Consider the following 12,470-nt stretch of genomic DNA (forward strand, 5'->3'; position numbering starts at 1 on the left):
CTGCAGTGAAATGTTGAAGTATTTAAGGATTCCTTTTTAAAAGTCAGTGACTTGCAAAACTATAAGTACTGCTCTCCTGTGCTCCTAAAGGGCATCCGCTTAATAAGCCCCAAAAATGTATCTTCATGGCTGCCATAGAAACCACTTTAAATTGAGAAAAGAAGGAAATCAGAAAAGTACTCACTTCAAGTTGAGAGAGGCATAGTTAAAGCTCAAAATTTAAATGTATAAATTTCAAACTTAATCTGTAATGCAACTCAAGTCTTGACGTCGCCAAGTTTTAATTAAAATTTCGCTGTGACCGGGAACATATTTCCCAAATGCAGCAATGAAAAAACAATTTCCAAATTCCTTATTATAGAAAATGTACGCTGTCGCTGGGTATTTGCATAATTCCCACCACCACCTCAACCACTACCAACACCACCGCCACCGCCACCCACTGAAAGGAGAAACCAGATCGACTGGGATTGCTGATTAGCAGTCCCCAACCGGCGGCAGCTTTCCACCCACCTTCCACCCCCTTTTCCACCTTGGTAACTGCGGTCCAGCCGGCCAGCATTTAATTACCTTGGAGAAAAAAGCGTGGAAACCGAAAACGGGGAGCCTTAGGTGAAGGAAAAGCGAGGCAAAACGACGGCGGCAACAAAGGCATAACCTAATTTTCTCAAATTTCCCAAGCAACGCGAGGTGGACAGCCAAAGGGAAAAAGGAAAGTGCTTCGAAATTCCAGATTCGCAGCTTTGCTTTCTCGCTGAATCTGTGAAACAGTGTGTTCAGGGTGCTAAAAATGCAAATGCAGGAAAATGAATATTCAACAGGAGGAGGAAAATACAAACGGAGAAAAGCAAGCGGAAAATGCTTGAAAGGTAAATGCTGTTGAAAGAAAAACAAAAGAAAGGGTTAAGTACAAGAAACTTAGATAAACTATTCTCAAAAGTAGCTAAAAATAAACCAAGTTTTATTTAGATAATAATTTCAATGAAAATTACAGTTAAAATAGTAAATGAAAAAACACTTCTCACCCTTGACCTTTTCCATAGATCTTCTCCTCCCACTAATACTCACAAAAACAGACGCACACATTCAAATTTGCATTATGCTCATGTACACTGCCCATAACAACAAAAAAACACAAAACAACAACACAACAAAGCCCACCAACAAACAACAAAATAGAAGCAAAAGCAACAAACAATGATTTTCATGGTACGTAAAATTAATTAGGGCACTGAGACAAAAATCCTCAAATTTCAATTGAGCCGCAGCGCCTAGTCAATGGACAATGGGAGCGAACGAGATGGTAGATGGGGAGGCGGAATAGGATGGGGAATACACTCAGGAGATGTGCACTGAAAATAAGGCGCCAAAGAAGAGAAAGAAGCAGACCAACTAAAAATACAAAGGAGCCAAGTGAAAGGGGGTGGTGGAAAGGGGGGGGTTGAAAGCTGCTGGTGAAACATAATTACTCTGCATCTGTGTGAGTTTGGATGTTATTGGGATTGTGCGTAGGCTGAAAAGTACACTAAAAGAAAATAAAGTGAAAATATAATTATTAAATTTTAACGTAAACATTATTTAAGTTCTTTAAAAAAATATAATTATTTTTTTATTTTTAATTTGTTTTCTTGAATTTCATGAAGTCACATTTATGAGCGATAAAGTTTAAAAATTAAATTTAAATTATTGTTTGAATAAGATACATGCTTCTACAATATTTAAATAAAGAGTTATTGACTTGGTATTAAACAACAAAATATTTTTTTTTGAGTGTACTGTCTTGTCAATGCAAGCCGGCTCCGCAGAAGCTCCTTGTGTTTCCTGTCTGCGGCCTTTCCCTTGGCTCATTTATGTAACCCCTGAGCCTTGTACATAGCATTGGGATTTTCTCTGTGCAGAGGATACTCCTGTTGTTGTATTTGTGCCTCTGCAGTTGTGTTGGTGTTTGTTATCAGCCCAGGAGCAATTACAGCAGCAACAGCAACAGCAGCAACAACAACCTGAGTCGCAGCATCAAAGCTCAAAGGAAAAGGAAAAGCGAGTTCAGTGGAAAACTCGCAGAGCGTTTTCAGCTAATACATAATTACAAATACATTTAATCCTGACGGTTTTTTAATTGTCCTCGGTTTCGCAGATGGAAGGGTTGAGGTTAAAGTGGTGGATGGGGCGAAGAGACAGCCGGCAATGTTGTGATTGACATTTTACGTAAAACGTAAAACGGAAAGTGGAAAGTCAGAAGTGGGTTGTCAGACTTTTCTGTAAATGAGGAAATTGGGGGAGGTAAAATGCAGTATTTGTACAAGCGAAAGCAATTGGAGTTCCTTTTTTATTTAATTAATTAAATAAATTGGAAGACAATTCTTTGTGAGAAGTTTTAATTTAATTATTTCATTATATAAAAATAGTTTGTAATTGTGTGAGCAATTTAAATCATATTCAGTTTTAAAAGTTCCAGTTAAATATGTATTTATTCACAAAAAATATATAATAATTTTCTATCAAATAAATCGTAAAAAAATGATATTTTCTAGTTCAACTGCTTTGAGTCGCCCCAAGTTAAAGCTTTAAAATTGCAATTAATTTCCGAGTTAACCAGGCCTACAACTCATGCCACTTGGCCGCAAGGAAGGCACTTTATTAGAAACCCGTAGAAGCCGTTTGGAAAAAAGTTAAGATGATGAAGAGGAAACGGAAGTAGAAGCGGGAAAACTGACAACATAAAACCTCAAGCCTCAAAGAGAATTTCCACCGCTCCTCGGAAAACCAGGGGACGCCGCAAGAAAAAAAACTAAGCAGAAGGCTCCGGCCACAACTTGGAAAATTTAACCTTCAAACCGTCACCCTATTTTCCCGAAACCAAAAAAGAAAAACTTTAAACTAACGCGCCGTAGCAGCAAACACACATAAAAGCACTCATCACTATGCACTGCAGGAAAACAGTGAAAATGTGGGGAAAATACAGGCAAGAAGCAGCAGACGACCCACATTGATGAAGGCGAAAAACAGCCGAAGGCGGAAAATGCCAACAAAGAAGTCTCGAGCCGGGGGAAAATGTTTTCGCTTTTCTTGCATTTCCAGCGGAGGAAACAACAAAGACGGCCAAACTACGCAATTTGTTGAAAAGCAGGCCTGCAACACGAACAAGAAAAAGAAAAGTCGAAGTGGGAGTGGGAGTGGCAGTGGGAGGCGGGCATCCGAAGACCAAGAAACCCAAACTTCTATGTGCCACAACTCCCTGCGCTATGTAGTATATGCCACATAGAGCCCAACCAAGAATAACCGCAGTGGAGGCAACGTCACTCACATAGCACTGAACAAAATGTGCCTACTTCACTGCGAGAAAAAGGGGGAAAGGTATGATAAATATTCTTAACTGAGGTAATTTATTATATAATAAAATGTGTTAGTTAAATTGATCTTTGCTTTCTACCTTAACTTTCAATATAAATCATTCTCTAATAAAATATTACACTAAAATAAAATCATCATCTTATTATCTTATAATTTATTTCCTGCCTTATTACTTTAGAGTTTTTATTTTGGTTATAAATCACTTAATTCTACTAATTAACAACTGCAAACTTTACAATCTCCACTCACTTTCTTAAGTATCGATTTAGACGTAAGTAATCTGACATTTTTTCGCCATATCCCAGGCCATTACGCATCGGAAATGCCTCCACAGGAATATATCAAATTACATTCTGTCACTGTACAATCCCCTAGCTGCCAGGACCCCTTGGATCCCTTTCCCCTTTGCTGCCAGCTATTCTTTCCCACATCCACATCCTTATTTTTGCCCTATGCCTTTTCCCCAATTCAACCGCTGCACACGCACAAAGGCGCCAAAATTACAAACGCAGCGAGTGGTCGTCTGCTAATGGGTGTGAGACCACCTACCACCCACCCTCCCCCGTGCTCCTTCTTCCTCTTCTTTTTCTTCTTCTTCTTCATCGTTTCGCCCATAAAGGACTGCAGTAAATTCCACGTTCCCCCCCGAAAAATCCACCCGAGAAACCCCCTTCCTGCGTCGCCGAAAAGAAAGTTTTATATAGGCGCCGGCGCACGCACATCTGGCCAAAAAACACACATATATATGTGAAGTACATAAAAGCTGCAGCCGAAAAAAACATTTTCAGGGGGGTTTTGGGGGGGCTTAGCTCCCCTCCAAGCCCAGCAACCCGTGTCAAAGTCATCCTCCCTGAGAAAACTCCAAACCATTCGCAAACGTACGCCCTGCATTTTTTCTATTTACTTTGCTTTGGCTTTACTTTTTGGGTTTGTTTTTGTTTTCGTTCTTGGCCGTGGATTTTCTTGAACGTCCTTGATCCTTGCAACGCACAGCCATAATAAAAGCCCGAGGAAGAAGCAGAGTGGCGCCTGCTGGTCGCCTTGGAAAAGGCGATAAAAAGAGAGAGGGAGAGAAAGAGAGTGGGAGAGAGAAAGAGAGCGAAGAATAGCATACTTTTTGGGGAGGTGCGGGCTCGAAGGACCAAAGCGCCGGCAGGAGGCCTTATCAGTTGTAAAAACAAAACCGGAAGCCCACACAGGAAGTCACCGAAGTGCGAAAGAGATGGAGCGAGTCAGAAAGAGAGGGGGAAAGAGAGAGGTAGTCATGTCGGCGAACTTTCAGGGTGAAAGCGAAAGTTGAAGGCAAAGGACAAGGCAGCCGAGGAAAGTGAAAGTTTCCAGAGAGGCAAAACAAATAGAGAGAGAGAGAGCGGGGGAAAGAGAGCCAACGCAGGCGCATTTCCCCCAAATAGTTATAAACAATGCAGAAAACCCGGCGAGAGAGTGAGTGAGAGAGCGAGAAAAGTTGCAGTTGTCTCAAGAAAAGTTGGCTACAAAGCTTTCGCTGCTACATTTTTAATGGCCGCAATGTCCTTGGCTCCTTGCAGGGGAGTTGGGTGGCCGCCTGAGCCGTTGGCCAGAAGCAGCGCAGTCGGCGTCGTGCATTTACTTTCACTTTCGGCCGACACCCCAGGCAAAAAAGTTGGAGCCCCAAACCCATTTATAATGCCACCCCCTACTTTACTGCTTGCATATAATGTACTCGCTTCGTTTTGTTGTTTTTTTTTTTTTTTTTTTTTCGTGTTCGTGTTGGAAAAACTTTTGCCCCAGAGCTTTTGCATTTTTTTTTCTCTGTCGTTTGCGTTTTCTTGAAAGTTTATTTTTGACAGAGTTTTATGTGCCTGGCGGGCAGGAGCAAACAGGACCAAAACAGGACACTGCAGCGGGTCGAGCAAAACGCCAAGGGAGCCGCCCGACGAAAATGACAAAATAATGTAATTTCGCCCGTAGATTTATGCGTGCTGCGCCTCCGCAAAAGGAAAAGAATTTCCCGGGGATGGGGAAAACGCAACGTCGTCGTTTCCTTTATATTCCCTGGGTTTTCCTCCAGAATGCTTTCCTGCTGCGCGTGCCACACGACTTTTTTTCCCGCCTTTCCTCGCCTTTTTTTTTTTTTTTTATTTAAGCTGCTTGGCCGAATTTAGGGCAGGTTTCATTCGCGCTTAAGCCCAAAATAAAAACGAATCCGGCCAGAAGGAACTTTGGTCTTTTTACTTAGCCAGAGGCAAGGCGAGAGTTGTTGACAAACTTTCAAGCCGAGAAGGAGATAAAGAAGGTATCGGGAATGGGGACTGGGATCGGAAATGGATATGGATTTGGGCAGGGGAGAGTTTGTGTTAATACTAGGAAATTCCGTTGAAAGATCTGGAAAAAAACACAAAGTTTAAAGGTCGATTGCTTTAAACTTCCCCATAAAAAGGTGCGAAACAATATAAAAGAAATTAAAATTTACAGGCAAGCAAGATAAAACCAAAACTAATATCAATATAATAATTTTCAGTTGGTAAAAAGACTGAATAAAAATATTCTTTTGTGATTGAGTTTTAAATAAGAAATGTAAGTAGTACTAGAAAGTACTAACAAGAAATATGAAGGACCTTTTAAAATGCCCAATGGAAGATCATTATTCACACGCCTTAAAGCCAAGCTCCTTGGCCCCAACTAACACTAAAATATGAAAACAAACAGGACCCATTGTCATGGTCACCTAATCCGACTGCCCAAAAATGGCTCGAACTGAGCGCCTTTGGCTAAGAAAACGGCGGGCGAGGCTGGGTCATAATCATTTCAAATGCAAAACCCAACCGGCGGAGATGAAGATAAAGAAGTGGAGAAGAAAGCACATAAATGACCGCCAGCTGTGCCGAATTCTTGGATCCAAGCAGCAAGCACCAAGCACCGCTGCACATGCCCCAACTCTCCATAATTTTCCGACTTCCTTGCGGCTTTCCCGACTTCCCCGCTGATGCTGCACAGATGATTCGGATCCGGAGTCTGATTCATTTAATTTTCGTTTTTGTAAATGGGTGAAAGTCAGTGGCGGGGAAAGAGGGGTTGGAGTAGGAGGAGGTAGGTAGGGGGAGGGGGGCGCAAGGGGTTGTAGGCGTGGCTGCGCCTCCGCATCTGCGAAAGACTGTCAGTCAGGGGCCTCAGAAAACTTTTGCCTGCCACGCACAATTTTCCACTTTCAACTTTTCCGCAAAAGGGGGTGGTGCTCGACGAGGTAACGGGACATCGGGTGGGCCGAGCTTTATGCTTGGCTGATGTTGCGATAAGCAGGCTATGTCGTCGCTGCTGCACAGCTAGAAAATACATATTTTTTACGGAGTTATTTATAAATAGAATTAATTGAACTATTGGACTCCAATTTTAAAATTGCAAAAAATAAATTGCTTTTTAATTTGTTGGTACATTGTAAATTGTATTAAACAGTTTTCTTATTTTTTTATTATTTTGCTCAAACATAGTTTTAAATTCTAGTGCCAAATACCTTTAGTACATTTTATCTAAAAAATTCCTTCAGCATTTTTTTTCAGTTCATCTCACCACTGCTTTTGTTGTTGTTGCTGCCGCAGCCGCAATGCTGCACACGCCGCACAGAATTGGGTGAAAAGGGGGCGGAGGTTGTTGTTGCTGGCAGGAGAGGGGGAACGGAGAAGGGGGACTGGAGAAGGGGTAGGGGGAAGGAGCTGCCCTGGGGCAGGGTTGAAACTCAGCTTGTTGTTGCTGCGCTCACTTTTGTAGTTGGCGCCAGTTTCCCATGTAAAAGTTGCTGAAAAGTGTAACGCAGTCGAAGCTTGACAGAGTTAAACTGGAGTGGGGATGCGGTTGAAGTTTTGGGCTGGGGTGCGGTGGCCGGGAAATTCGGGAGTGGGTGGAAAATCCAAGGAATGGGCAGATGCCGTTGCCACGTCGCCTACGCGGCATAGTTTCAACTTTCCTGTCCTATGCACTGCCGAAAAAGGAGATCTTGACTTGTCGACAAAGGTTGGCAAGGTGATGACAAAAATGTGGATAAAAGAATGCAAAAATAATGATTGGTCAGTGTTTTGGTGGCTATATCCCTTAGCTTAACAAAGTTTTAAATTATAATAAAATCTTGATACCAAAGAAAAAATTAAATATCATTTTAATATTTTATCCATTTGGTTTATCACTGTTAAGGTTTATAAAAAAAGTTTTTTTCAAAGAAAGTGTATTTACCTGCCGTGATATTTCCAACAACTTTGAAGTTTGTTTTTGTTTTTGGCAAAAATTCACGCACTTTTCCGTAGTGCCCTCCTTGCAGGCCCCCTTTTTTATGCCTGTGTGTGTGTGTGTGTGTTTTGGGGCAAGTACATAGAGGCGCCGTTATGTGCGCAGATTTTCCTCCTTCGGCTGGAAAATAGACGTGAGTCCACAGGAGGGAAGGGCGCTGGATACTTTCGCCTTCACTCTTACTTTCCCTTGCCACCTACCGGGTGGAAAAGGGAGGAAAGAGGAGTGGGTGGCAGCAAACTTTCGACATCAAAAAGAACTACTTTCGATAATCACAGGACTGGCGCCAGAGGAATTACATTTCAGCCGGCTGCGGGAGAGTTTTCCACGCTTTTTACTGCTTTCTGGTTTTAAAGTTTGGCTGCCTACTTTTATGCGCATAACGAATTCCCCTGCCCGTTTCGCTGCTTCCAGCTATTTTTTATGCAATTTTTTATTGCCGTTTTATGCGTTGGATGAGATCAGCTGAGGAATAACAATTGTTCAAGAGGTTCTCGCTTATTAATTAGGCTGAGAGAATCCACCCTGAGCCAGATTCGAAACATCAAACGGATGACATCACGATGCTGTTGGGGAAATGGAAAAGTGCAGTGTAAAACCTGGTCTCTGAAAGCTGGTGGTTGGACTTCATCTCCGAATTGAAGTTGAAGTTGGTGGTGCGTTGACCAACCGGTTTGCCATGGAAACCCCTTTCATCCGGGAAAATCCCATCCGTTGCATTTGCTAATTTAATACAAAGTAGTTTTTACTTTAACAAGGGTGGAAGCTGAGAAATCACCTTTGGGGAACGAAAGGGTTGAAAAAGTTGAATGGGAAGGTGAAACAAATAAATTTATTTCAAATTATTTAAAGCTAGTATGTAGTATTCCTAAGATCCAAGAAACATTCAAGAAAAGACCTTCCCAGTTGAAATAAAATGATTTTTGGTTGTTTTATGTAGGTTTTGTATAAGTGCATTTAAGAAAATACCTACTGATGAAATTTAATAATTAAAAACCTTTCGCCAGAAAATGTTAAAAATAGTTTAAAATATAAGTTTTTCAAAGTAAACCCTTTATACCACCAGCCGTTCATAACAACTAGTATGTGTCAGTAAGCAATACCGGCATCCACCTAGTCGAGATTTCTACCAATGTTACGAAGCGAATGAACAAATAACGTTTGATTTTCCGTGATAAACCCTTTTGGCAGCAAATTTAAAAAATGTTTTCTTTAAATACAAAATTATTATTTGTGAAAATGTGGTAATTGTTTACAAGTGCGGTGCACGGTAAATACGGCTTAAAAAAATAAAGTAAAATATGGAAACGATGTGTTTTTTTCTAAAACTTCGAAATCCGTTGGCGGAGAGTGAAAATTTTGCACCGTTTTTTTGTTATTAACAATTAAAGATTCGATTTGTAGTACAAATTCGGATCTATGTGACCGTATTTACATGTGATGTGCCGATTATTGCAGTCGTCTGGTGGCCGATTATTGCAAATACGGTCACTCAGATCCGAATTTGTACTACAAATCGAATCTTTAATTGTTAATAACAAAAAAACGGTGCAAAATTTTCACTCTCCGCCAACGGATTTCGAAGTTTTAGAAAAAAACACATCGTTTCCATATTTTACTTTATTTTTTTAAGCCGTATTTACCGTGCACCGCACTTGTAAACAATTACCAAATATCGATATATTCTTAAAAATATTTTTATTTTTCACATCCCTACTCAGCTGGCAGAGACGGAGGCGACGAAAGTCGAAGTTTTCGACCGAAATATACGTGATCATTTAAATTTAAACAAACATACAAAATGATGAACGCCGTGTCGCGTGCTTACGTCCGGGGCGGAGCCCAGGTCCTTTCCACAGGACTGAAGGCGAGCGGAGTGGCCGTCAACTCGATGGGTAAGAATCTGCGAGGTGGATTCTGCGGGAAAAACACGCGTTACATAACGATTCGACCAGGAAAAACCGCACAAAATGCGGTTAAAAGCCAGGAAATGCATCAAGGACTCGATTTGCAGTCAGGTTCAAGGAGATATCGCAAATTTCCTTACGTAATTTCAACATAACCTCGTACAATAACAACAATCTGCAGGCGCACCAAGCATACCCAACATTTCATTGTCTCAATGGGATATTGACGGCCGATTTCATTCATACTTGGGATAGTGCCTCTTAGGGACTAGTAACTTTGATTTGTTAAGTTTCCTGCCAATATCTTGAGGGACAACAAAGTTGTATCCAAAGAAATCTAAAGCCATGGGTAGGATACATGAATGTTATTATAGTTCGTCGATACAGTTTTGTTTATAAGAGTAAAGAATAACATAAAAACTGGAATATATTAAAATTTGGGGAAAGAATCTTCAATTCTTTAGAATCATGTATTGATCTCAATTTATTTTCCAAAAGACGACTTATAAACCCCTCTTGTTTTGCAGCTAACCGCCAGGCACACACCGACCTGCAGGTGCCGGACTTCTCGGCTTACCGCCGGGACTCCGTGAAGGACAGTCGTCGCCGCAATGAGACCGCCGAGGAGCGCAAGGCCTTCTCGTACCTGCTGGTCGGAGCAGGAGCTGTTGGCGGTGCCTACGCGGCCAAGGGTCTGGTCAACACCTTCATCGGATCGATGAGCGCCTCCGCCGAAGTCTTGGCCATGGCCAAGATCGAGATCAAGCTGGCCGACATCCCCGAGGGCAAGTCGGTGACGTTCAAGTGGCGCGGAAAGCCGCTGTTCATCCGCCACCGTACCGCCGCGGAAATCGAGACCGAGCGAAGCGTGGCCACATCCACTCTGCGCGATCCCGAAGCTGATGATGTAAGTAGATATCTTCATTAGGAAAATCAATATAATTTACTAATATTTCCGTTCGAATCCTGCAGCAACGTGTGGTCAAGCCCGAATGGCTGGTGGTCATCGGTGTGTGCACGCATCTGGGTTGTGTGCCCATCGCGAACGCCGGTGACTGGGGCGGCTACTACTGCCCCTGCCACGGTTCCCACTACGACGCCTCTGGACGCATCCGCAAGGGTCCGGCGCCACTTAATCTGGAAGTGCCCACCCACGAGTTCCCCAACGAGGGCCTCCTCATTGTCGGCTAGAGGATCAATGCACCCGCAGCGCTGTTATCGTTTAAGCCCCAACTACATAGTGAATGGATCGATGTAAATTAATAAAAACAACCAAACAAAACGGCTGAGCATAAACGAAACATTCATTCGAATTGCGGAGAGATAAAACTAAGAAAAGGACAACGGAAATGTGAAGTAACCCAAATTAATCGTAACCTGTAGAATGTTTGATGGAACATACAGTGGCAGTTGTCAAATTTATTTACTATGTAACTAAAAAATGTGTTAAGAATCATCTTTAGACTCCAGGACCTCCATTTCAGACAGTAGACTTTTAAGGCGGGAGTTTTCCAGTTCTAGTTTATACTTCTCCAATTCCATTTTGGTCTTTTCATACTCAAACTTTCGCTGATCCAGTATCATTTTCAGACTTTCTATCTCTACTTTGTGTTTTTCGGCTGCTCTGGCGTTTTTACCTCGGTAGTAATCCTGTTGGAGTTTGAGCAGAATAAGATATTCGTCTGTCAAGGTTTTCTCTTCTATTGGATCGTTGGGTGGTTCCACTGTCAAGGTTCTTTTTTCTGTTGGATCGCTGGCTGGTTCGAAGGCCAAGGTTTCTCCTTCTATGGGATGGATGACTGGTTCAACTCTCACAGCTGCTCCTTCTTTTGGATCGTTGGCTGGTTCAGCTGTCAAGATTCTTTTTTCTGTTGGATCTCTGGCTTGTTCGAAGGCCAAGGCTCCTTCTATTGGATGAATGGCTGGTTCGACTCTCAAGGGTTCTCCTTCTATGGGATCGTTGGCTGGTTCGACTGTCAAGGGTTCTTGATCTTTTGGATCGTTGGCTGGTTCGACTGTCAAAGTTTCTTGTTCTTTTGCAGCGCTGGTTAGTTCGACTGAGAAGTTTTCTTCATTTGTAGCGTTAGCTGGTTCGGCTGTCAAAGTTTCTTCTTCTGTAAGATCGATGGCTGGTTCTACTTTTATATTGCAGTCAGTCTGCTCAAATTTAGGTTGGCTGGAGTCTTGACTGGGGGTGCTCCTGTGTTCATTTTCTGGATCAGATTGAACGCTTTCTGGTTCTAGGTACATTTTCAAAATCGTTTTTCTATTTATATATTTTTCAATATCTATTGGATCGTTTTCTTGTTTGATTTTTAGGGATTCTTCTTCTGTTAGATCGTAGACTGGTTCGACTGATAAGGTCTCTTTTTCTGCTGGAACGTCGGCTGGCTCGATTTTTATGTTCGTAATGTCGTCGTTCTGCTCAAATATAGGTTGGCTGGAGTTTTCTGGATCAGGGTGAATGCTGCCTGGTTTTGAATAAATATTAATGCTTTAGTTGTCCTTGTGAGTTTTAAATTTATTTTGTGGAATGTCTCACTTACTTTCCTCATCTTTAACAACTTCTCGGAGCGATGAAACTGATGTGATGGACAATTTTACCCCGGATGCTGCTTCAACGTTCAACACTCTATCGTCTACCATTTCATTATTAACCTTTCGCTTTTTTAATCGAGGAGTATTTACATGTTTCTCTAGCAAACTTTGCCAAGGACGATCTATTCCTGATTGTAATTTAAAGTCCGCGGCGATTTGCTTCCAAGCGTCCAAATTTTGCGACCTTATAGCTTGCTTATACTTTAGAACTAGATTTTCCAGAATCTCTTCCTCCAAACTGGAGAACCTGTTTGCATCGAACCGCTTCAAATTTCCAAACATTTCGAAAACAGAAATTTCAAAATAAGCTTGTAAACAAAACTCAGCTGTTTGCAGGGTGCTGCCAAAAACATTCGG

At 41.9% G+C, this 12,470-nt stretch overlaps 2 protein-coding genes across 3 annotated transcripts; one reads left to right on the forward strand and one right to left on the reverse strand.

The window, feature by feature from the left end:
* The first annotated feature begins 9,316 nt into the window (after nucleotides 1–9,316).
* On the forward strand, nucleotides 9,317–10,801 carry LOC108094172 (cytochrome b-c1 complex subunit Rieske, mitochondrial). The gene is made up of 3 exons (XM_017194632.2): nucleotides 9,317–9,503; nucleotides 10,043–10,422; nucleotides 10,488–10,801. Exons 1-3 carry the CDS (start codon nucleotides 9,410–9,412, stop codon nucleotides 10,704–10,706), a joined length of 693 nt encoding a protein of 230 aa, XP_017050121.1. The 5' UTR covers nucleotides 9,317–9,409; the 3' UTR covers nucleotides 10,707–10,801.
* A 124-nt stretch (nucleotides 10,802–10,925) lies between these two features.
* On the reverse strand, nucleotides 10,926–12,445 carry LOC108094171 (zonadhesin). Of its 2 annotated transcripts, XM_017194631.2 has the most exons (3): nucleotides 12,204–12,445; nucleotides 12,062–12,154; nucleotides 10,926–11,986 (listed from the first exon to the last, which is right to left on the reverse strand). In XM_017194631.2, exon 3 carries the CDS (start codon nucleotides 11,763–11,765, stop codon nucleotides 10,962–10,964), a length of 804 nt encoding a protein of 267 aa, XP_017050120.1. In that variant the 5' UTR covers nucleotides 11,766–11,986; nucleotides 12,062–12,154; nucleotides 12,204–12,445; the 3' UTR covers nucleotides 10,926–10,961. The 2 variants fall into 2 exon arrangements, with proteins under 2 accessions (XP_017050120.1, XP_017050119.2); XM_017194630.2 differs by having other exon boundaries at nucleotides 12,062–12,445.
* Between the last annotated feature and the right edge of the window lie 25 nt (nucleotides 12,446–12,470).

The sequence above is a fragment of the Drosophila ficusphila genome, unplaced genomic scaffold, assembly GCF_018152265.1.
Source record: "Drosophila ficusphila isolate 14025-0441.05 unplaced genomic scaffold, ASM1815226v1 contig_412, whole genome shotgun sequence".
Classification (NCBI taxonomy): Eukaryota; Metazoa; Arthropoda; class Insecta; order Diptera; family Drosophilidae; genus Drosophila; species Drosophila ficusphila.

What these genes read in the sequence shown, in the direction of transcription:
- LOC108094172 (XM_017194632.2), top strand. Translation starts at nt 9,410, where the DNA reads ATGATGAACGCCGTGTCGCGTGCTTACGTCCGGGGCGGAGCCCAGGTC. An exon ending in AGTGGCCGTCAACTCGATGG is followed by an intron (nt 9,504 to 10,042) that starts GTAAGAATCTGC and finishes CTTGTTTTGCAG; the next exon opens with CTAACCGCCAGGCACACACC. An exon ending in GCGATCCCGAAGCTGATGAT is followed by an intron (nt 10,423 to 10,487) that starts GTAAGTAGATAT and finishes CGAATCCTGCAG; the next exon opens with CAACGTGTGGTCAAGCCCGA.
- LOC108094171 (XM_017194630.2), bottom strand. Translation starts at nt 12,395, where the DNA reads ATGTTTGGAAATTTGAAGCGGTTCGATGCAAACAGGTTCTCCAGTTTG. An exon ending in AGTTGTTAAAGATGAGGAAA is followed by an intron (nt 11,987 to 12,061) that starts GTAAGTGAGACA and finishes ATTCAAAACCAG; the next exon opens with GCAGCATTCACCCTGATCCA.